Raw genomic sequence first — 25,724 nt, 5'->3', positions numbered from 1 at the left:
ACATGGAAGTGCAGAATAAGGTTCTGCTTTGGCCAAATGTTCAGTGGGGATCCATTTGTTTGTACCATCTGCTTTTAATTTTTTTTTCAAGTGCTATTTCCAATAGATAATAACTAACTAATCACCCACTTCCAAACTGTACACAGCTCTGAGAGCAACAACATCCTTCGGAGACAAACAAATCCAGGAGAACTGACATTTCCAATTTTGCAAACTCTGATTCAAAATGCTTCAGAACACCACTATGCGAAAAAGACCCTATACAAGATAATTATCTATTTAAGTTGGAGAGATGCACAGACTGTTAAAAGTAGCCAATTTTATTCAAATAATGTTAGATGTAATACATAATTACCTTTTCTCAAAAAAGTTACATATTTATGTGCTTTTTAGTCAAATGAAAACTGAATCCCCCCCCCCTCTGCAGAAGGATTTCAATAGAAGCCCGAGTCTTGAGTAGCCCAGTTAGGTGCCTACAAAAAAAATAAATATCAATAAATAAGGATTAGTAGAAAAGAAACTACTATTATCTCTTGGTTGCTGACATTTATGAGAAATTACTTAAATCATAATATTGTTATATGGCTATGAAGTGGGAATAGCATTAGCGAAGGATACCCTCTAACTTTAAAGCAAGTGTTGATATAGCAGAAAGAAATGCTGTAATTAAGTTGTATAGCCTTAGTCCTCCAGGCTAGCAGTTTCAAAAAGGAAAAGTTCTACAAGATTCCAAAATATAAAAATAATTTGGCAGCTGTATTTTTGAAAGAAAATAGTATCATGTAAGTTTCACCTGACTTCCCTTTAATGGAATAAACTAATGCACCACTGCTTGTCCAACTCCCATCACTGTTTCAGCCAAGCAGTGAGAAAGCCCAATAAAACTTCTAAAATTTTCCAAGTTCTTTTAATGTGTGGTTTGGTTTTAGGTGGCTTTGTTGTTTGTTTTTTTGTTTGTTTTTTTTTTTAATTATGTCAGTCATCAACCTTACACTGCTGTTCTTCCTCTCAAAGCTTTCCATATTGCAAGGTGGACAGAGGCAAAACCAGATGATCTTACCAGCTTTTTTTATTTTTCATTTGTTCTACTTAAAACTCATTTAATGAAATACTGGAGAATATAGAGGTTAACATTAGGGTTTTGCACAACTTCTTTATGTCCCAGTCTTAAGCATCATTCACTCCTCTCTCAATATATACATGCATCTATAGATACTTTTTTCAAGTGGGTTGTACTTGAAGTAAATGTCACCTTTCACAAATGTCACCTCTCAAAATTAGCCCTTTTCAGGTGGCAAAGGAAACTGTTAAAAGTAGATAATTAAATGACAACAGAAAGAGATATGCAACAATGACAAAGGAATACCTAGTCATGAGGAGAAAGGCGAGAAGACAACAAGAACCACTGTCTAAAGCTCACCATAAGAAAATAAACCTTTTTCGATTTAATTGCTGGTGTCATAACTAGAACTAGGTACCTCTGATGAATTAAGAGGAACAGGTTAAGAATTATACTTAAATATATTGCAAAAAAGACAGCAGGAATTGAGAAAAATGTAAACTTATACCAACCTCAGATCTACCACTCTGATTCAATTTCTTCTCAATGTTCATAGCCAACATTTGACTACGAAAAGACAGGCTTTTGGTCTTTTCAATAACTTGTTGATAAGGTGAGACTGCATTGTTGCCCATGACTACATGGCCCTAAAACACAACAAAAATACAGCAAATTTAACCACGACTCAGAATTCATAAGCCTTTAGTTTAAGGCTCTGCTTTCAGAGCTTTCATGGATCATTTTTCACACAGGATCACAACAGAATGAAGTCCACCAGACTTTGTGGGCAAAGAAAAACAAACAGCAAAAGTGAGAATTTCCTGAACAAAGCAAAATAAGTTTCATTTAAAAAAAAAAAAAAATCAGCAAATTCAGTTGGATCCATCTGTACAGTCTTACCAGCTTTGAATCCAATTTGGCATCTAATCGCGCATTTCGAATTAGATTGACAATCCATCTTTCCGCTTCTTCAGGAGTCATATTTAGTTTATCTGCCAACATACTAAAAGATAAGACTTGTCAGAGGGATTTTATTTTACCTTTTGATGTCAGTAAACATGACTAAGGACTACGGAATACAAGTTAAACCAACAAAAATTTTGGCACAGTCCAAAATTTGTATTTGATAAATACCACATATATGGGAAGCATGTTTTCATTTGACTGAAATGGCTTTAATACATACATGAACTCCTGCACATCTCCCACCACCCTGGGACACTGTGAATAAGGAATTTATGTCCTGAAGTATACACTTACTCATTCTGAACTACATCAGCTTGCACTGAAATTTTGACCTTCGCTTTTTTCTTTTTATGTATTCTTATTAAACCTTGTCTACATTAACATTCTTTGGAAAATTGTCAATTAAGTCATCGCACCACAACATAAAACAGCAACTGTCACTATAAAGAGAACAACTGTATTGCTTTTATTCTTACTTAAATCCAGCCAGCAGTCAAGAAAGTTTAGACTAATTAGTTCAGGAAAGTGTTAGGCAATAAACTGCAGTCTGAAGTTTCAGGAACAAGAGACATGAGAGTTTGGTACAGACAGATATGCTATACTCAAACTTCTTGCAATTTCAAGAAGAGATGGTGGGGGAAGATGGAGAAGTGAAAATTCTTAATGAAACAAGTGCTCTTGTCCAAGTGTAATTCCTTCTGATGGTGTTTCCTGTGGCTTTCCAGCCAACTCTTTTAGTTTCCTGCTGGCAGTTGGCTGACACAAGGTATTTGTAACCCTCATTCTTCCATCAGCTTTCAGACTGAGGTAACAAATAGGAGGTAAGGGCTACAGAAATGACCAAAGCGCCAGCTGGCTACACTGCATTGCACAAGAGGTCAACTTCTCACCATTTTAAAGGTTCTTGCTTAAACATATTTTTCTCCACTTGAAAAAGTGATTTTCCTCTTGACAATTACTAGTGTCAAGCAAATACTTCATATCTATCAATTATTAGCTTGTCTACCTGACTAGATTATATATATATATACTCATCTCTATACAATCTTCTCTCCTGTACGTTCTTGATCTCTCACGCTTCTCCCAACTAAAATGTAAATTCCATTTTTTGTCACAAACATGAAGTGAGATGAGTAGAAAGAAAATTGAAGTAACATAAAATACTGGCTTTACACTGCCAGCAAAACGACAACAACTCTGTAACAAACTATCTGGACTTCGGTAAAGGGGAAGTAAAATCCAACCACAGTTGTTCCTGTTCCACTGTAACTGCTAATCTGCACTCAAGTTATAATTGTAGAGTTAATGCAGGTAAGAGAACAGAAGATATCAGGGATGTAAATTTTTGTAGAAACATCAGATGTCTTATTTTTCCTAGATGACTATTTCAATAGGAAGAAGTTACAAATTGCTTTACTACCTCCAACTCAGTAGTATTAAGCACCTGACTTGAAACTATAATTTTTAACTGAAAGAACGTGGCAGGGGGTGTGTTAGGGAATTCCTGTGTTTCTCTTTTAGAAACATCAATAAGAATCAGATAAAATAACTCCTCCCACAGATGACCACAAGAATGGCTACTGCCACTGTACTGGGGATTAAGCAACCTACCAATGGGATTGAAGTGTGGAACCTCTATCCTTAGAGACAGTCAAGAATCAACCAGACAAGACCTTAAGTAGCATAATGGAACAGTGCAGTGAGCCCTGTTCAGAGTTTTAATTGGGTACACAGAATTAAACCAGATTACTTCCAGGGGTCCCTTCCAATGTACAGCACCTGTGTTTTGCTTTTTCCTTAACTTAAAATCCCTGTGTACTTGGAGGGGAAGAGGGCACAGAGTTCTAGAGGTCATGAAAGAGCCCAGAAACCATGCAGTGCTTTGTATCACCTAGCAGGTAATTCTATCTTTTCCTATTATGTCTATGTTTTACTAGCTCAGCTTCTGCAGCGGTAACCTTTTTTTAAATTAAAAGAAAGATTATATGAACAAACATATAGCATATATGCAGCTACATGACAGAAGCTGCACACTTCTGTACAGGTATTTTCTTCCTGCACACACATTTGGAAAGCTTACAAAACTGAGACTGAAAATGACAGGGTAAGAAGGAATATAAAAAACTATTTTATCTCAACTTCTAGCTTTAGGATTTACATGGATTTAAAATTTTAACATAAAATAACAGAAGTTATCAAGCAACAGCTATCTTTCAGTGAAACAGGTATCTCTATTAAAAACCCTAAAACTTTATCGCACTTTTGATGCAAAAAATGATCTTATTCCAGCACTTGTGGCAACTGGACTCCATTTTAGGGTCTCCTTGCACACTACACTGAAGTGGCCAGCACCACTCCAAGTGCCTGGAGGTGTAACGTGGAGGAGGTACTTGCCTGGTAAAGCAACACATACTGCCAAAAAACATTCTCTATCCTTCCAAAGCAAACGCACTGAAGATCTATCCTGAGTACAGATACATAACAAACACCACCATTCTCCTATTGCACTGTCAACATCGGTATCTAATACTCTCAAGAGACACAAGCTACAGCTCAGCCCCATACATGTTTACAGTTCAAGTAATAGTGACACCTTCAGATTTACAAATACATATTAATACCATTAATGCCAAGGAACGGAAGCAAGAAAAGCTGTATTTGAGATGACCATTGTTTATAAAGATCCCCACTATAATCCAATAAAAATCATCAAATTATAATGAAATAATTTTATTAAAGAATACTGTCTACCCTTTTCAAGTTACAGGTCATTTCAAAGGCTAGTTTTACAATGGTAGTTTCAAAAATAGTTGTTTAGACTATTTCTACCTTTGTTTTAAAAGGAGATTCACTTACTTGGGTCGTGCTAGGGAGCAAGTGTTATTTAACTTCTTTGCTTAAAAGGCTAGTTTACATATGAAGATGTGCGGAATTCAGTAAACAAGCCTATCTTGTACTGCACACAGAATTAAAATATATAGCAGAATAAAGCATATTCAGCTCTTCAATTAAATACAGGCATATCAAATGAACCAAAACACATTCTGAATCAATCTATTATTCTCTGTTAAACATGATATTTCAAACAGTAAACTATTGCAGGATGATTCAGGATGTATAAATTTTAAAGTTACAACTGATAAAGCAACTACATACTTTGGAAAAATGTCTGCGGTCCAACAGATGCGAGTAGTTAAAAAAACATTAAATGAGCCATCTATTTCCCATTTAACATAAAGAATAGCAGATTTCCCACTAATTGTTTTCAAATTTGTTCTGAATAGTTAAACAGTACTTATCAAGCGCCGTGGTAAAATGGACTAGTTTTCAATTCCAGGAATACCAGTGGAAATCACTTGTGGACAAAGAAATGCAAGAACTATGCCTCAAATGTTTAATTAAAAGCACTTTGACTGGCTTCAAAATTTCTTTAAAACCAAGTCTGATATGCACTAAGAAAACCTTATACGCCCAACTTCAGCTCAAATCTATTATTACAGTTTGCACAGAAATTGAGGCTTACGTCCATCATTTAAAACACAATGACCTACTGAAAAGAATCTCATTACTGATGATTGATTCCACATACGACTACCTGAAGCGATACACACATGGTAGGAATATCCATGTCAATCTGAAATATATGTCTCAAAAGTCTGTCACTTGCTTCTAAACACACTATAATGCTTATATATTTATGAATCGGACATAACAAGGAGAACCAACTAGAATATTGTACTTTAAGCTGAAATAACCACATACAGCACAAAAAAATAGGAACCGTAAAATAAGTAATAAACATTAAACAAATGATAACCACCTACCATAAACCTTGACTTGTTAAATAAAGCTTATTATTTTTGCCATAATGAATCACTGGTATGTTAACCCACACTGTTAGCAGTATCTTTTGACAGAGAGACTTAAAGCATACTTAAGATATATCTTCCAGACTCTGCTCATTGATTAGAGCCAGATCAAAGAAGCAAACTTCTCAGAAAGACATCTTTAGTTAAAAAAGCTTAAACAACCGGGTTCACTGAAAACTTGTGCTTTAGTATGTGCAGTATTTACCAGACTAAAAAAAGTTATAGGAAGTAGCAAGACACTATCAGGACTTACACATTCCCCAGAAATTCATCCCTAAGAGGGCTATATTTACATTTCTTCTTCCACATACTTCATCTGAAATCACTTTAGGCAGAGTACTGCACATGTAGGGATAAAGGGGTTTTGAATAAGTATTAGCCCCCTTATAAAAATTAACATTAAGTATGGAAAAGTTTTGCCCACAGCGCCTAGATTCAGTTTACTATTATGGCTATGCTTAAAACGCAATACACCACAGCTAATTAAAATGCTCAAATTCACTGTTTGCCTTTTACACTTAAAATCATTGACTATTTTAACCTGACACAAAGAATAAAAAAAATATTTCCCAAATGCACTGAAGACAAATGTGTCACCCAGTGAACAGAGATTAGAAGCGCTAAGAATCTTTGTCCTTTTTTCAGCTATCCATGAGAGAGCAATCCCTTCAACAAGCTTGCAAAACTAAAGACAATTTTCTCCCAAGTCCTTTTCTTTTGAAGTCAAGCAGCGTTAAAGTGCTTCCTCAAAAGACCAGATGCACACATTTGCTCTGGATGCAAGCTGGTAACAAGACTCCATTGGACTTGGTAAGAGCAAAGGAAGCTCGGGGTGAGACCTTACTGCTCTCTATAACTACCTGAAAGGAGGCTGTTAAGGAGGTGGGTGTCAAGTCTTTTCTCCCAGGTTACAGGCAACAGGACAAGAGGAAATTACCTGAAGTTGCACCAGGGGATGTTTAGATTTGATATTAGAAAAAATTTCTTCACTAAAAGGGTGATCAAGTATTGGAACAGACTGCCCAAGGAAGTGGTGGAATCATTGTCCCTGGAGGTGTTGAAAAGATGTGTAGATGTGGCAGTCTAGGGACATGATTACCGATGGACTTGGCAGCATTAAGTTTATGGTTGGACTCTTATGATCTTAAGAGTCTTTTCCAACCTAAATGATTCTGTGATACTACGGTTTAACAGCTTTGATTTCTGCTGTCTCAAGAATCTCTTCATTGTTCCCTACCGTGGAGATTTTTATAGCATTCAGAGTTTAAGGGATGTGGAAGTATGGGGAACAGGGGCAAAGGCCAAGGTGAACGGTATCTCAAGCATGTGTAACATCTTCCTGCTTAGCTTTTACAACAGAGGCAATGGACTTGACTCATAAGTCGTCTTTTACAAAATATTTGCCCAAGTGACAGACATCATTGCTAACAAGAACATTTTGTTACAGCCAGATCACTTTGTACCACAGGGAATAAGATCTATTGTTTTCTATTTAAGTAATGAATAAAACAATACAATTCCAGTAATTTTCCAAGAACACAGCTATAAGACAGACAAGGCTATCTGCATTTACCAAATATAAATTTAAGCAACTGCTGTATATGCAACCTGTCTTTATTTAATATTACTACTCTGTATCAGTATGTGTGGAATTCGCTTCAAATTAAGACGACACCTGGACTTTGGTGATTCTGGGTATGAAAGTTCCCATTACATCTAGTAGAGATCTAATTTGACACCACAACACAGTTTTGGCTTGAAAGCACTGCTTGTTTAGGGGGCTAGGGTGGTAGAGAGGTTGTTTTAAAGTTAACCACTTTAACTAAAGAATTCAACTTTTAAATACAATTGTTTCAATTTAAGTACATCACGTTAAAGCAATGAAACCAGAAAGGCCACTATCCAATTAGACTTTAGTTAATAATGTTTGTTTTATCTGATGACTGAATATTATACTAAGTTTTACACTGTTTGTCAAACCGTCAGTCATGACTGCTTTTTCTGTATCTTACCCAATGCTGATACATTGATGGATGCGACAAAAAGTCTCAAATATAAAGAGACGGGCATTCTCAATGAAGTCCTCAAGGCATGCCACTAAGAAGAAATCATTCACAAGCACCTGCAAATATGAGGAGAAAGGGAACGCTGAGAACAAACATAGTGGTAGTTCACTGGTAGACACCATCAACAAGCAAGATTAGTGAACAGTTCTTTGTATATTCCAATATGTGAAGAAAAAGCTACAGATATAGCAGAAGTTTTCATTGTTCTGAAGCTTGCCAAATTAAAATCGCATCTTAACAAGATCACTGAGATCTGACTCAAGAGAACAAGGTCTACTGCTGTCATAATTCTGCTGAAGACCCCTCCAGTACATAAAGTTGAACTCCTCACTCATATTGTAGGATTCTTCTTTCACTCTGTAATTTGATCAGCATTCTCTTTACAATGCAAACCAGCTTATTCAGTAGTGCAAGTGTGCTTATAAAGTTCAGATTACAGGACCACCAGCCCTATGCAGTGAAGATTATAAGTCTTCTAACTTACTTCGTGACTAATACTAGTGAAAGGAAAGCCAAACCAGAGGCTGTAAGAATTGGTACTAGTGTTCAGCTATTAGAAATACTAACTTTTACACCAGTCAACCCAAGTGTTGGGTATCTTCAGCTGTCCACAGTAGTCCAAGAATATGTATTTAACTATCCTAATGCTATTTCACATTATTTTTCACCACTGCAATTCCAGGATGCAGCATCTTTCACAACTAAAGGCAAATCCAAGCTTTTCTTCAAGCACTTCTCAAATAGTAATGGAAAAGCTGAAGTTCAGCCAAATGCACAATTACCTGTTCATTTCTTGTTCTAGAACTGCTTAACTAAAACCCCATACCACTACAATCCTCCTACATGCATGAATTAAAGCCCATCAGAAAATATTGGCAATGGAATCAAACACTACCTAACTAAATTAGCGGGCCACTGAATTTTAGAGATTTTTACTTAAAGGAAGACAACTCTTGTAAGTGTTATGAACCTTACTGTTTCACACTCTCTCAGCTTCTTCTGTGCACCATCGAAATCAAAATTGACATACAAGCATTCCACAAACTCTGTGATAGGGTCCCTGTAGGTATAGGACTCCTGCCAAAAAAAATTATAACAGTATTAGAAATCAAGGTCACAAGGTCATTCTAGTATTCTTTATATTCTTCAACCATAATTTCATACCATAAACAAGTCCATTCATCATCATAAAAAAATAAATTAAACCTCCCAATTCCTCCCACAAAAGTGCATAAATGTGCTTTTTTCCCCCTCCAATAGTCTGGTTAAACAACCAGAAGTATAGTTTCACCAGCAGCATTTAGTGCTGCAGTCTTTGGGTTAGAAAAATGTCAGACTACAGCTAGTCCGGTATAAAACCTCCAAATTTCTTAAAATATAGAACAGATAGTCTTCCTAAATTCTAATTTCAAAAGACTACTGCAACACCAAATCCTCCATACTTAGAAGTTGAATGACTTACATGGACAACATAGCTAACACAAATAATGCTACTTCCTGTATACAAAATACTTGAATTTATTTTAGTATTACAGGAATTACTCAACTTTCTCAACTACAAGGCAGGAACAACACTAGATCTATACACATTTGTGTAAATTAAGATGTAATTAAACATCCTATGATGTGTCTCTAACACACATTCATAGACAGTTTAACTCAGTATCTGTCAATATCTACTTTAGCACAGAGCAAGATCAGCAGACTATGGGAATTACTAGGAGTGGTATTTTTTTCTTCTGGATCGGAGTTACTTTTCCTTCCCAGGAGGAGTGCATTTATACTTTCATTATTTAGGTCTTATAGGTAAAGGGTTTTTTTACATAAAAATTGCACTTTAGTTAATGTAATTAAAATCCACCATGTAAAAAAAAAATTCTTGGACTGATCACCTCTAAATTTAGACACAGACGGATTACCTATCAGTTCAATATTTGCAAACGTATTGCACATATCAGCAATCTCTAGTAGAGCAATCAGCCTACCATATGACATTTGACAAAGCACTTCATTCAATGCTTTGTTTTTGCTATGTAGACAAGTCACTAGTTATCCTGTCTGATCTGCTTTCAAAACTACAAAACCTCTACCACTTCATGATTTAATAAAATGAAGTATAGTGAAGAGTACCAAGAAATAAATCTCTTATCAGGTATTTCAAAAGTAAAGCCAAATTTGGTATTTTCAGAAGGAACAACCTAATGACCCCTTTTTTATTCACACCAATTGTACAAGAAAAAAGAAAGCAAAATAGGTGTGAAATGTTACTTTACTTCTAATATTACAAGTTCATATTACATTAGAAGTTCAATGCCAAAATTCATGGTTTTGCTTAAGATAAAAGAAAAGTCTTAACACTTAACTAGTTTATAGTCCATATGATACTTGTTAACACTAATGCTAAATAAAAAACAGCTTAAGAGATGCTTAAAATTTGATCTTTGCATTGACTGTGCTCTGTATATCCATGCCAAGCATTGATGATATATAATTGATTGCTAGCCTGTCATGCTGTTATTATTCACAATGTATGTTATTATTGTTTGAAGCATAATAGCTTGTATACAAACTTGCATGCTGATTGCACATAATCTGTGCCCTAACTCCCTGATCGCTATCAAGCACAGTTCTTTTATTGCTCTTGTCCATGTCTACATCATGAAACTATGACAACAGAAGCAGTTTCAAGGAAATGCACATAAACACAGAACAATGCACACAATTCAGTGGTTTTGAAATGTAAACAAGATCCCTTACTCATACAACAATTCCTTGTGGGGTGGCTAAGAAGTCACTTCACACGTGTCACTGAATTTTCTGCATTTAATCATACAGGAAAAGCAAAATGGAGTGCATATTCGATTTTACTCCTTGCTTGTTGACATGAAAGGAGGAAAAGATTTATTCTGTCCAGCCACTAACTGACATGCATTTTACTTCACAGTGATTACTTAGTTCAGTGAAAGAAAGTGAACACCAAAATACATAAGCAGAAGTCCTAAACCAGGCATATTATTAGAAGCAAGTTATTATGAAGTCTCAGTAACAAAAGAACAGAAATACCAGCTAATTCTGTCCTTACCTGCTGAATAACCTTGACTAGATCTTTCAGCACTTGTCTACGTTTACGAACATCCTTATTTGTTATGACTGCAGTAGTCAAGTACCTGAGGATATGTGGGCACATTGTCTGAATTGCATTGAGATACCTAGAAAGAAATACAGACAAAGCTCAGATAACACAATTTTTCATCAAAACAGTAGTCATGCTAAATATCTTGAGTGCCTTTTAAGCAATGCAATACCAGGGCTTGTGACTGACCATTTATTCAAATATAGAAGGATGATTTATTTTTGTTAATCTTGTGATCATCTTTTGGGACAGGGGGAGGTGGGAGGAAAACAATGGGAAGAGAAGGCAGCAGTGTGCTAGGAAGAGAAGAAAAGGGGCTAGCACTGCAAAAGAACAGTCCATACACTAAGTTTAGGTCAACACCGGCCTAAGCCATCAGCTACACTGATTTCACAACAGGAGTTTTTGCAGGAGCACACAGAACCACAGAAAGTCTGTTTTTTATACTATCATCTAAGCCTGCAACTTTCCTGTTCAACTGTCCAATAAATTAGCCCACATTTATAAGTGAAAAGTAAAAATTAAAAAACAAGCTAACACATACACTACGAAACAAAAAACCCCGCTACAGATTACCAGGCTACTGGGAACACATGGAAAAATTCCACTGCTTTTCTTTGGTACTATTCTCCTATCCTAATACATTACCTCCAAGCAAGTACTAGAAGAACAAAGCTTACAAATAATTTCTCAGTGTTAAGCTGTTCTACACTCCCAGACCTACCAGTAATCCCAAAAATGGCTGTAGTGCTTCAAATTTCATTTCTATTCTCAAATTTCCCTCAAGAACTCTTAAATATGTTTTGTAATATCAAACTAGAAGAATACCTTTCCCTACAGCCTACCACATCCCTAGAAAAGATGTGGTAGGAGTTTGTAGTCTAGCAAAACTACTTATTTTGTCCCCACTTCGCCTGAAGCACCAGAAAAAAAAAAAAGAGCTGGTTCTTCCTACTTCACCATCCTTTCTCCTTGAAGGGGAAATACAGCCATGAAGAGAAACAGATTATACACAAAAATTCAAAAAAAAAGGCTTGGGAAAAAATATTCAAAATGTCATTAGAACTTCCGAAAGCTTCAGGATGAAAACCGTTCAACAAGTTTGCATAATCGAGATCTGCCTTCATTCTGATTTAAAGACCCCAACATAGCACAACACAACTTACTGTGGTTGATAGAGAAAAAGGTCAATGATATTGTCTCTCCCTTTAGGATGATTAAAAAACACAAACAAAGACCAGTGTATGAGCCATGTTCTTTGCTGAAGAGACTGTAGCGGAGAGCTGACAGACTAGAAGAAAACATAACAGCATTTTAAGTTAAATAAAACACAAAGTCTGCATGAACACTAATGCGTTGAAACCTGTAATTTTTGAACAATTTATGATTTTCCACTGCCTCCTTTTAGCTGTTACCACTCTCCGGCTGAGTTTGACCTCCAGGTTTTTAACCTGTCATCTGTTAAAAAAATAAGTCTACTGAAAGTTATAACCAGGATATATTTTCCAATATTGTATTCTAAGTTGTTTGCCAAAATTTGTATTCTGGCGAACTAAAAGCTATGCTCTTGCCGTAACAAAGACCACCACGCTAACGTAAATTATTACTTCCTTTTTGAATTCTGAATTTTATTTCTTGTATTCCCTCTTCTTGTGATCTAACGAACTACTTTGCTTCTGTAGCTTTTCAGTTTCTCTCTCTTTCTAAAGCCTCACAAGAGCTTTTTTGCCATACACTCTCAGACAAGGAAACACCATAACCACTTTCAGCCCAGAAACAAGAGTCTTCATTTAAACCAGCTGATAATGCACAAATAAGGATTCAGCTCTAAGGATCTGTATCTGGTCCAAATTTCAGCAGCACTTCAAACAGCCTGCAAAGCAATGTGTTGAGAATGAACTGACATAGCAAGTAACAATAACTCTAAAGAGCACAATTATGATTCCATCAAAAAAAATACTAGAGTCGAACAAATAACTCATTCAGTAGTCTAATATAATCATATAGGTTCATAAAGATTAGAAAATTGGAGAAGTTTCTTAACATTATCACATAGATTATGAATTATTTGGGGGTGGGGGCAGGGGGTACCCACAAGAAAAAACCCAAGCCACCAAACATCCTTTTCAAGATTCTGGTTCAGGAGAGTAGAACTCTCACATTTCAGATATGGCCACTGAAGCCCTATAAGCAGGGAGGAAGATAGATAGAGAAGACCTTAATCACTTCAGTTGCTCTGAATTAGTACTGCAGCCCTTCCCTTTCTTTTCATGTTCTTGGTGCTCATCCAAACTCAGGAGCTAGTGAGGAAGCTGAATTGGCTGAAAACTAGTTATAAAAACAAGTTGTCTTGTATCTTGTGTCATCAGTACTATCTTCATGTTTAAAGAGTATAGTTTAAATTACATGCATTTTATTGTTTACAGAAAATGAACAGTACAACTCTGAAATATAAGCAGCAAAATATTTCACACAATGACACCTCACCTCATCCTTGAGACTAGTTTTTTTGTTTACTGGAAATACCTTAAAGTTTTTGGCTACATTTCCAAATGTGGTAAGAGGGAAGCAGTAATCTGAAAAAGGAAGCTTTGCTACTTTCATCACAAGCACTCTAAGTCTCCCACTATTATGAAGGAAGTATCCAATGAAAAGGTGATAAACTACTCCTAAACAAGGCTGCAAATGATTCATAACAGAACTTGAATACTACCAACATGACCAAGATTTTACTTACATTATTATCTATTGTCTCCTTTAGCCTTGTGAGATCTTCCATGGCTGCATCCCAATTCTGCATCAGAATTTCAGATGCCAGTTTTCCCCACAGAGAACTCAAAGCATTTCTGTCTGTTGCTGGAACCTATTTTCAAGAACAGCAACAAAGTCATACTCCTTGGGTTTGGTGGGTTGCTTTTTTTTTTCATTTACTTTAAAAATATGAAAAATATCTTTGGCAGTATTTTTAATTTACAAGATATCAAATTTACATGGTCCTATCTTTTACTTTTAAAAAAAGTACTTCATTTGTATTCAGGTACAGAAGAATAAACAGCAGTTAAGCTTCTGAAGTAGAAACTAGAAAGTCCTGTCAAAGTAAGATAAAGCTTCATGCTGCTGCAGCTTAAGTTAAAACAAGAACAAAATAAATGGCTGAGCACCAGTAGACACACTGGTTTAAATCCCCCCGCAATGCTTCTAAACTACTATAACAAGGTGATTACAAAGCAAACTCCTGAAGAACTCCTGATAGTAGGTAACCACTTTGGAAAAGCTAATACTCCAAGTTCTTTCTGCTAATGCCATGCCAAAAGGCATACATCTTACTGAAATGTCCAGTAGAACTGCAACTTTGCAGTAGTATATCTGTTTCCTGGAAGGGTAGTACTAAGGTCAAGCTGTGTTAGTTCTATACAGGAATGAATTACGCTAGGTCATTCACAGTGTCAAATTCTGTTCTTAGCTCAGATACAATAGCTCTTTCATAGATTATGTTTCATCACACAGAACTTTAAACAAATCTTCTCCTATTAGAATTAGTAACAAAATTCCTATACCAAGACATTACCGGCACAAAAACAGTACTCACTTTTTGAAATTAGTTCTTTGACATGTAAGAACATAATGCTAAGCCCTGAATGAAGGCACTAAGAATTAAGGGCAGCTGCCCCAAAACCTACATATGTAATTTATTTCCACTCTCAGCACACAGAATGCACCTACAACACTAGAGTCAGCTTTATCATCAAAATTTAGACTAAGAATTCAATTCATTCCTACTTTAAACCCTATTCTGATTAAAGAAGCAAAATTGGGAATCTTTAATTACTGTCAATCACAAGTATTATCGTTATTTACTCTAGCAGTATTTCAGAAAGTTAATGATATTTTTAGATGGGACTAAAAATTAGACAGCAAGAAACAAACCTCAGCACAGGAACCACTACACATTTTCAGTATTCACTCCACATATCCGTGAAAGATACATGGTTTAGAAGATGTTACCTTCCATGCAACCAAGGTGTCACTTTAGCAGATGCTTTTAGTTGAGAAGGTTCACATGCACAGTGCTGGTTCCAAATCACATACTTACAGTTCACTATTCACAACAACTGCCTTCAAATACTGCAGCTGTTCCAGCTACAGTATCTGGATTTTCAAGCAGTTACCTTAAATTTCCATTTGTTAGTAAAATGGCACATTCACTGACCACCAACAATAAATTTACTGTGTTGAGATTCTTACAAGACACTAAACCTTCATTCTCAAAATTCTCTCCCACCACTAACAAATGATATGAATTACAACAACATGAAAAGAGTTGCTTCAGACACGATGGATCTGGTTCTACAATTCTCATTTAGGCTGTTTATATTTCCTAGGCAGACGACTTATACTCTTAAATCCATCACAAAATTCAAGAGAAGACAGATGAGAGTTCAGATAAGAAGTTGGCAGTTCACCATTACCACCAATTACATTCAGTCCACCTGCTGTTGATTGTATCTATGCACAAAAACAAGTATTCATTTTACTTTTTTTAAAAAAGTATTTTTTTCCAGAATACATTTACAGTGAGGAAAGCAGTAGTATTCCATAATTAAATGTTACCATACATTTAAAGGACAGTTCTGAATTCAGCATGAAAATACCAGAATTGCTGGACAATGGTCTGCGATTATTATTAGCAATTGTTTTTACCTTTTCTTTGGTGCAGAGCAATTGTCTCAAAAAGCTCCAAAAAATTATATTTTTAAGATTAATACATACAACTTACTGGTCTAAGTATTCCATTAAAAAACCAAACAAACTGCAAAATGAAACCAAACCCAACAAATACCCAAAACTCACCAGAACTCTAAAGAAGTAGAGATATTCTGCAGCTCCTGAGTAATTACCACATTCATACTGGAATTTTGCATACCTGTAGAGCGTGTCTAGGTACTCCTGCCTAAACTAAGGAGGAACACAAAAAACATTTTTCTTCACTAGGAAAAGAGAAACATGCTGTTACAAGCCAATTTAATAGTAAAGTAACATTTTAAGTCTTAGGTTCTTTGAAGACATTGTACACAGGAAAGACGATAGGAAACTATAATTCTCTTAATTCATGCCACTGAATTAAAAATTACACCAATAGTTGAAAAAAAGGCGGATTTCTGCATTATCAAGTAAAGCACATCTTAGTTACAAGGATGCAGTTAACATTAAATTCCAGCTTCATTTTTGTTTTATACAAAACTCCAGAGTATTCAGACAGAATTCCTAATGCCAGTATATTTTATCTATTAGCTATGTTGATGTAAGACAGGCCAAAATGCAAGTCCGTAATTGCTCAAAGCTGTTGAGGGAGGTTGAGTGGAGATATTTAGAAATGAATTCAGATACAAAAATTGAAACACTTACACCATGCTTCTCAGCTAAATAGTCAAACAGCATCCGACCATCCCTGTAACAAAAAGATAAACCCCACTGTTTTTAAAAAACAGATTGTCACCATGCAACATACTAGACAACCTTTAGCTGTTAAAAATAAAATACCCGGAATATAAATTTTAATACTCCTCCACTTGTGCAAAAGCAATTGCAGAAACAGTGTGCCAACTATTCCTAGTATCATGAAGTGTAAAAAAAACTTAAAAATTATAATTTTAAATAAAGAAAGCCACCTGCAACAGTAACTAGAGTTAAGAAGGGGTGGGAGGTGGTTTTAAATTTGATGGCATTCTTTGCTTTCAGCATGAAAGTTAAATCCTCTTGTAGAGCTCTTCCCACTCTCACCTTCACTCCCACAGCAGTCACTCTAGCCATGCAATTGGAATTCAGCAGAAGATAGGAAAAAAGATCGCAAAGACTAGAGTAAAACAGAAGTAGAAAGGAAATTCATCTCACTATTAGCACTGGAACACAGTGATTAACAAGAAATTCTCTACCACAGCAAATGCCTGCAGGATGCAAAACTAAAAAAATCATCATGCTCAGTAAGTTCTAAACATCCAATTCACACGTGATCACATTTCTGAAGCTTTTTTTAATTCAAAGATAATAAAAGAATAAACAGCACTATCTAGGTCAAAGGCAAGTTCAAGTCTCCAGCAGGCAAGCATGAAATTCTCTACCAGCAGTAAGTCTCCTACAAACGACCACAGGATTTCAGATACTTATTTTTAAATAATACTTAACTTAGTGAATTATTTTTTTTCCAATCTGCAATAGATCTTGATCTGTTCTTTGAGTGAAATTTAGCACACTAGCTTTTCAATACAGTAAGAATTCCATACAAATTTGGCTGCAGTCATCTGGCAACTAGAACCACAGCTGAATTCACATACATAAATAGCAGTAAAGTATTTCCAATTTGGCATTTGGATTGTATGGTCATTAATTCTTTCTGTATTGTAGAAAGGCAGCCAAGTTTTTCTGTTCTCCAGCTCCCACTGCCCTGGGCATGCTTCTATACCTGTAGCTACCTCCCACTACGTCTCTTCTATACATTCACCTTTCAACCAATCATGCAATAAAGACATCCTGGAACAATTCATGGAACTATCATATTTGATAGAACACCCCTCCCCCCCCCCCCCCCCCCCCCCCCCAAGAATTAACCACAGAGAAGAGTATCAAGCTATAAATTCCTCTTGGGACAAAGCAGTAAAAGTGTACACAGCGAAAAAAAATATCTCCATTTACCCTGAAACCAACTGACTGCAAAGCCATGAGTTTAATTAGTTTATGGTATAAGATTCTACAGGGAAATGGCACATTGCCAAGGCAGCCAATGACGACAATCCTCAGTAATACAGAAGCAATGAAATAGTCTCATGAGTTTCTTCCAGTGGAACATACTTCAAAGATCAGGAATACCAACTATTCCTCTAATTTTAAAGTCAATGTCCTCTAACAGCTGCATAGCAAACAAGTGAAATATTTTGGCTTATCCTTGAGAGAACTTACACTTGCGAAGTCTCCTTTACACATCATCTTCTGCCACTTCCTAGACTTTGATGTTCCAGGCAGCACTGTCACAGATTAAAAACCACTACCTAAAGCCCTGATAATATGCAGTTCTAAGTTTCATACAGATTCCAAATCACCTGCAGAAATGCACAAAAGCCAAAGAATCGAAATTTGCTTTCTACCATCCAAAGCATGCTATACTCGGGTCAATCAGGCTGAAAAGTGTCAGTCTGCCTATTTTCCATTACTGTATAATCCCAACAATGTGGATTAGAGCTTCTGTCAAACCAATAACCAAAACTAGTATTTCTAAAGTATGAAGTTTTAAAAACAAGTTTTTTATATTTTAATTTAAAAAAAATCAGCAATGCATTAGTTCTGAAACAGAACTTGCTGTATGTGAGTAGCGGGACTAGTATTTTATAGCATTAGGCAAGTTCTATACCATGCATTTTTTGACTGCATCCCTTATATCCAAACAGGGCATTTCTGATTTGGAGTATGTGCTACTGATCAACTCCCAACTTCTGCAATCAAGGTCAAGTAACAGAACACATTTCCAAGAAATGTTAATACTTAGAATTGCAACAGGTAATTTTTTTTCCCTAGGCCAAATGTTATTATAAAAACTGGCTAGAAGCAAAGCAAGAATTGAACAAGATCTACATATATAGATCAGAATTTCAATTAGATCGGAATAGAGTTGTGATAGTATCAGAAAGTCTTTTCTTTAAGCTTAAGGTAGTCCAAATTAGTAACTTCAAGGCAGTTAACTAATGGCAATTGAGCCTTTCACTTCAAGATTTCAAAGCTATCTTCCAAAACTGTGAGTGGTTCCTGGTTCTGCATAACCACCCAAGTCATAAAAAAAAAGGTAATTCCTTTTCCTTAAGATAGTTGTCTGAGAAGTATCTATGCTGAAATCAGACACAGAGGTGGCTTATTTATCCTAACAATGCTTTTACAGTAAATCAGAAGCTTAAGTACATTATGGCAATATTAAAACAGAAAAATAACAGCTTTTTCTGAAGTGCTGGAAAGCTAACAGATTTACAGATTTCATGATTTCTACTGATGTCTTGTTTCGTGTGCACATTGAAACTCTCTACACTACACCTTCACCATTTCTGCACTGATCAAGTTCTACATTAGACTGTAATAAAAACCAAAACTAATGCACAGAGTGGAGAAAACATAGACCAAAAGGGTCAATTGGGTTTCTCAGCAAATTTGGCTAAAAGGGGAAAGGGAAAAAAGGATGGTAATCTGTACTTCAAACAAGGAGTAAATTCTAATCAATTCCTCCTCCTTCACAGACCCATCTTCTTCAGCAGGGGTGCTCCCAAATAAAGGTACACCTTATTTAGAAGGTTTCTGCAGTTTGTGCAGAACCTAAAAAAAAAAGTTTGTGCATTCAATATTTTTCTAAGGAGATTCCAGAAGCAACATTGCTGTCTTCCGTATCAGTAGATACATAAAGCTTGCCAACAATAAATCCAAGTACAGGCTTCACCTTCAAACTCAAGTCAAGCCACAGATGCTTCACCTGATGTATGCTCTATCTGAAGTATTAAGAGCAAGTAAGGCTGAAGAAGAGATCTAATTAATTTTCCAGAGTTGATAAAACATTTACAACAGTAATTACAATGCTTCCTATTTAAAGGCAAAAAGCAGTTATTTACGCTAAACAAATACCTATTTCCCTTCTGTTGAAGTTGCAGTTATGTCCCCAATGACTACAGCTGAACTCTTTCCTACAGGGCCCAGTTAGAGTTTAACCATAGAACTCCTGTAGACCTTAAACACAACATGCAGACATTCACTTACAATTACTCTCACAAGCAAAGTGAGAAGAAACTGTGTATGTCTTAAAAAGATTATTATGAGCACTATCTTACACCAACAAGTTGGCCAGTTTGGGTGGATGAGGGAGGATAAAGGGGGGGAAGGACAGGACTCATGAAAGAAGTGCACTATGAGGCTAAAAGAATGCTTATCCACCAGGCCTCACACACTAAGACAGAGAGCACTCCAAAATCTTCTGTGAAAAGTAGAAAAGAGAGAGTGGGCAGAAAATCTCCTAAAAGAGAATCTGCATTGTTTCAGCCCGTATTTCCCCTTAAAACTCCCCAAACAACCCCACCCCCCAAAAAAACCCAAACAGAAACCCCCCCAAACCTCCTCAAAACCAGTCTTGGCTGTGATTTGACTTCACTGAGTGATGAATATCGGTTGTCCAGAGTCTATTCATAAACATTATGGACAACAGAGATGCCTTATGCACAGCAGGTAAAAGCACTGAAAAGAGTAAGTTGAGTCCAACAATTACAATTACCCGACCACAAGCATCACTTAAATATTGGCTGGAAAGAAAAATATCTGTCTTTGCCATTGCTACACAGAGAGCATTCCTACCATCAACACCCAAAAGGTACAGAGAAGGCGTTCTCAGAAGTTACATTAAAAAATTACCTAGTGGACTGCATTTGCCTTGTAGTCTCTGGATCCTCAAACATCTTGACAATAGGTTCAGTTTCAGCTTGAAGCTGCTTCAGCTGTGCAACAACAGTTGTTCTCTTCTCACGCAAAGCTAAACACAAACAAAAGATTTTATTTTAATGCCTTAAGTTTTTACAGAAACCAACCTGTAATGAGATGGTGCTGACAGCACATTTGAATATGTCTTCCCAATTCCTACCTCACTTGTACTCTCAGTCAAGTCACAAAACCAGAGATATCTAACAATTAATGAACTCAATAAAAGTTTCTAACATCTGGTTCCTTCCCTGCTGTGTGGAGCGCTCATCAAGCCACTAAAGAGCCGGTATGGCTGGAGTAGAGTCTGTATTACACAAGGTATCTTCAGGCTTCCACTAAGGGAGAAACAACCATTTAAGTAGCTTCACTTATTCAAAAAAAACCTGGTAAAAAACCGAACAGTGCTACACCACTAACATTTGATTTTTCTCTAACTGAACAGGTTCTGAAAGAACATTTTTAGAATACTTAACTGAAAGTTGGCAGGAAGAATTTAAAGCAGCTCAAACTGCAAAATTAAGATTTGGAGCACTAAGCATGCTAATTAGAACATTAAACCTTTTAAGAAAAACTGTTAGGAAATAGAACTAACAGGTTTAGGGTGACTATTTTACACAGAGCCAAACTTCTTCACCAAGTGCTACCAGTGCAATAAAAAATAGTCCAATAAAATGAACACTTAAAATACAGAACACAAATATATGCTTTAAAAAAACTAAAAAAAAAAACAAAACCAAAAACAAAACAACAGTAGCACCCCAATATTGGCTATATGAGCCAAGAAACACACCAAATCAGAGAAGCCAAGCCCAAGTCCCAGGAAAGAACAGTGTGGAGGAAACCAGGAAAGTGAGCTACACACCAGGACACTCAATTTCACAGCAAACCTCTTAGGCATTTCTTTTGTGATTTGACTACATATAGTTGAAAAGGAGGTTTAATGTGATTAACACCACAATGGTGACCCAACCTAAGCCCAAGAATGACTTGCCTGATAGGAAGCCTTCCAATAAGGAGAAATTATCTCCAACTTCAGATGAATCTTGAGATTATAAAAGAGGAAGGGGAAACAAATGAAAAAAACCATTCAGGTGACTTACTAAGAGTACAAAAATATTCTCCTATGATATCTCCAGGCTCTGTAATTAGCCTGAATCTCACGGAAGAGAAGACGAAAGCAACTGTTAATTGTGCAGGAACATTTCTAAGTATAATAGCGAAGTGAACTTAGCCCTGAGTACTTAAAACAGTGAGGTCTTAAAAAAAAGAATCAGCTTAAAATTCTAACAAAGCCAGCAATTCCACAAACAAAAAAAACCTGTCTGTACATACATGCTGATAAGCACTGATACATGAAGATGACATACACCAGAATGATTTCAGAGACCTTTCCATAGAAAGCTGTGCAAGTACTCTTAACAACTGACTCCATGTAAAAGTTATTACCTCTGTTTCTGTTAATTTTGTGCTGTTGAATAAAAGCCACATATCAAACCACACAAAAAAAATCTTTCCAAACTGGTGACGTAACAACTTCAGATTGTTTCAAAAGAGTGCAAGAAAAACATTAGAAGTGTGAAAATTGTTGGACTATATGAAGGGTGAGCTCTCCCAGTGACCAAATTCATTAAATTTACTTGCAGCTATGACCTGATGAAATTACACATTTAGCAACCTGCTTAAATAAGTTGCTGTAATCCAATTATTAAAGATATGAGACTAGTTACTTTGTGAAAGTGTGCTAGGATTGTTACTTCTTGTGCTGTTTACTACTAATAACAGCAATATTATTCTTCAGCAGTTCAGAAAGGCTGGAGCCAGCAATGAAAGAGGAAAACATATTTAGCTTTGGTGGGGGTTTATTTTTATTTTTTTTTGGTTGTGTGTGGTGGTTTGTTTTTTTTTTAAACACAGCCTTGAGATGGTCTAACATTTTTTAATCAGTAGAACTAATAAGTAACCTAAAGATGAATTTATCATTACAACTGTTTCTTAGAGTACGAAAGTGAAAACCTCTGGTTTTCATTATTTGTTATCAATCCCATGCATCATTGCATACACACTCACAAACAACATATAATGCCAGCATATCAAAGATTTGGCCAAAACACTGAATGTAACATCCGTAAGTCTATCAGTTCTCTTCATGTATTTCCAAAGAGGCTAACTGCCCACACTGCAGTTTAAAGAGCCTAAAAAAAAAACAGAGTAAGGCCCAGAGTTATAAGAACAGTTGGCTCTTGTAGCTGACTACATAAAAGCACCTGAGCTTCTTCCTCCCATGATGCTGGGAAGACAGACCATAGTCTCACTAGTTTAGAAACAGGTGAGGAATTCCACAAAATAAAAAAGATGGAGAAACAGGAAGAAAGCGTATATTCAAGAATCAGGAAGGAAAAAGCCAAAACATATCAAACCAACAAACAAAAAAACAACCCAGAAAAAAAGGAACAATGGGGGTGGGGGGAGGGGGGCGGGACGGGACCCAAATGTAAACTCAAAAATCTCTCTAGTTTCTATCCTTCATGAAAGCAAGATATTCTAATTTCTTCACCTCTGCAACACTCCTCAAGAAGATAGAAATTAGTAAGTAAACAGGAAAGTTTCTAGTTATGGAGAAGACAATAAAAGGTTAAATTTCATACTCGTTACAGTACAAATTCTCATTTATTTTCTTCTAGAGAAATAGCAATTTGTATGTCAACAGAAGTGAAGAAAACCTGTTTTCAAGAAATCTGTACCTCAAAGTATAAAAACTAGCCACAGACAGATAATGGATTTACTTACAATGGAAATCTAGTCTTAATATAGTCCTTTAAAGTTTAATAACCCCAAACTATTGTGCAATAGTTTTAATTTGACAGATGTAAACCAAGTATAACTATCAGGCTATACCCTTCAAAGTGCTTGAAATCACCAAATCAGCATTGCAATACTGTAGATGTCACTCAAAAGACTAACATCCAGAGAGACCAAACCAAAACTTCCCAAGTTTAGAGGATTCTCTTTGTTTCATATTACACATCCTTTCCTTAAGGCCAAAGTTAAACAGTATTCAAGTTTGAGTGCAATAGCAAATTACCACTAGATATTATTTTAGATAAAAATAAAATTTGTTTTACAGCCTTTCTAAGTGAGCAGCTTACCATGTGGAATTTCATCAGAATAAAGATTTTTGTACACATCCATAGCAAAATCCACCATGTTGGTATCACTAAGGAGATCCAGTTTTCCTTGGAGTAGCTCTTTTTCATTGTAAATCTGAAACAAAAAAGTCTGTTTATAATACCTGAATACTATTAAATAGTTTCCAATTCTTATTATGTAGTTACCTTTATGGCACAGTTTATTCATTGATTTTTGTCCAATTACAATTGTTTTAAACTTCAAAATTCACAGCTTTGCTAGATCTCACAGCTCTTAGAGTGCTCACTACACAGCCTCTCTGTATTTCCAGTCTTGGCAAGATACTGGCAACTTCTGGCTAGTTATAAATGCCGGAACTTCAGTCAGAATATAGTAAGCATTTTGGACTACTATTCTTTTAACAGGAATATTAATTCCTATTACAACAGTGATATATATTTTAAAAAATAATAACTTTGGTCAGATTTGTCTTTCAAAGTAGTGAATACTTTCCACAAAATGACAGGCTGAACAGTGCAGACTAGCTGAATAACAGAACGATCTCAGAAGATACTCAGGATCAAACTGATAATTTAATTGTAGCACAGATCAATCTAAAATATGTTTTAGGTCTATAATATAAGAGTAAGTTTAATTTAGCTTGTGTAATTAGAGCAGTCTTCTAAGCTAGTCAAATAGTTTTTTACAGTTCCTACCCCATAATTTAACTATGAGTTGTAAACGGCTGTTATGTTTTCCAAGACATAGGTGGAGTACATGTATACCAGAGTATACTCCAAAAATACATTTGCACGAAGGCTGCACTTCAATTCACCACACCACTTATATGAACATCCTGGACACAGAACCGGCAAAAGTTTAATTCCACTCCAAACATCACATTCCTCAAGATCAACATTACAAAAATAGTTATTTAATTAACTTGAGCTGATTTACACATGTCAAAATACTAAAAACACCGCCAACATAACAGGCATCAAGCCAAGTCCGTACACTAGACACAAGAAGTGTTTAGGTCAAGTTGTCTCAACACATGCCTGCTTAATTGGTTCACTTCTGAAGCCTCAAACACCACCTATTTTAAATTCAAAGCTTATATAATTTTACACATTTTGTTTCTATCTTAAGATGGATCAGATGAGTGCTTCAGACAGACTGGTAACACTTTCGTCTAAAGTTATCTCCAGCACTAGTGGGTTCTTTACAGTAATTTAATTCAGCATATATATAAAACGACCAACAAGGAACAGCACTAGAAGGGACTTACACTTGGTTTAAACACAAACTCGTGATGACAACGGTTTAAAATTCAAGTTGATTATCAATACTACCTACACTGACGCAAGCCTCCACACCGCCCACGGCTGAGGGGGCAACACGAGTGCCCACGGCCGCGGCGCTGGTTCAAGCCGGCTGCCCCACGCGGCCGCAGAGCGAGCGAGAAAGTGAGCCGTGGCTGCGAGGGAGACATTTTGCTTCTCCCTCCCCTGAATACGGAAAAGAAGCTTCGCCGAATCCGCGGAAGGGGAAAGAGGCGCTCCCCTGTGCCGCGCAGGCGAGCGGCCCGGGAAGCCGCCCTGCGTGAGGCGCGGCTCCCCAGGCCCGCCGGGCCCCGCCGCCCCCGCCACAGGGCCGGCCCGCCTCCCCGCACGGTGCGGGAGCCCCGGGCCCGCCCTCGGGCGCCGAGGCCCAGCCGCCTCACAGGCCGGGCCAGACCGCGCAGCGCCTGAGCAAGGAGGCGGCCGCGGCGCGCCCAGGCCCACGCAAGGCACCGGCATCTGGTGTCACTCTCTGCCACCTTCCCACCTCCCCAGCCGCGCGGCCGGCTCCCCCACCCCCGGGAGAGCCGCGTACCTCCTTGACGGAGAGGAACTCCAGCAGTGGGAAGACCAAATGTCGGTCCAAGAAGTGCGCGATCTTGGTGGTGAGGTCGTACTCCGCCATCTTGGCGACGCAAAAGAAAAGCCAGAGGCGGAGCCTGCCGACGC

At 36.8% G+C, this 25,724-nt stretch overlaps 1 protein-coding gene across 1 annotated transcript; it reads right to left on the bottom strand.

The window, feature by feature from the left end:
- Positions 1-299: 299 nt before the first annotated feature.
- On the bottom strand, positions 300-25,721 carry EIF3E (eukaryotic translation initiation factor 3 subunit E). Its single transcript, XM_037379412.1, has 13 exons — positions 25,591-25,721; positions 23,736-23,850; positions 20,524-20,641; positions 16,501-16,543; positions 15,946-16,050; positions 13,832-13,957; positions 12,261-12,385; positions 11,044-11,170; positions 8,937-9,038; positions 7,908-8,017; positions 1,961-2,063; positions 1,573-1,707; positions 300-473 (listed from the first exon to the last, which is right to left on the bottom strand). The coding sequence occupies exons 1-13, from the start codon at positions 25,678-25,680 to the stop codon at positions 435-437; spliced, it is 1,338 nt and encodes a 445-aa protein (XP_037235309.1). The 5' UTR covers positions 25,681-25,721; the 3' UTR covers positions 300-434.
- Between the last annotated feature and the right edge of the window lie 3 nt (positions 25,722-25,724).

The sequence above is a fragment of the Falco rusticolus genome, chromosome 3 (assembly GCF_015220075.1).
Source record: "Falco rusticolus isolate bFalRus1 chromosome 3, bFalRus1.pri, whole genome shotgun sequence".
NCBI classification, from domain to species: Eukaryota; Metazoa; Chordata; class Aves; order Falconiformes; family Falconidae; genus Falco; species Falco rusticolus.
Note: the sequence above shows the minus strand (reverse complement) of the source record. Positions and strands in the feature narration are given on the sequence as shown.

Coding starts and splice junctions, on each gene's coding strand:
- EIF3E (XM_037379412.1), bottom strand. CDS start 25,680: ATGGCGGAGTACGACCTCACCACCAAGATCGCGCACTTCTTGGACCGA. Junction 13,958..15,945: donor TCTACTTCTTTAGAGTTCTG/GTGAGTTTTGGG, acceptor TCTTGAAAATAG/GTTCCAGCAACAGACAGAAA. Junction 8,018..8,936: donor AGCTGAGAGAGTGTGAAACA/GTAAGGTTCATA, acceptor TCATATTTGCAG/GTGCTTGTGAATGATTTCTT.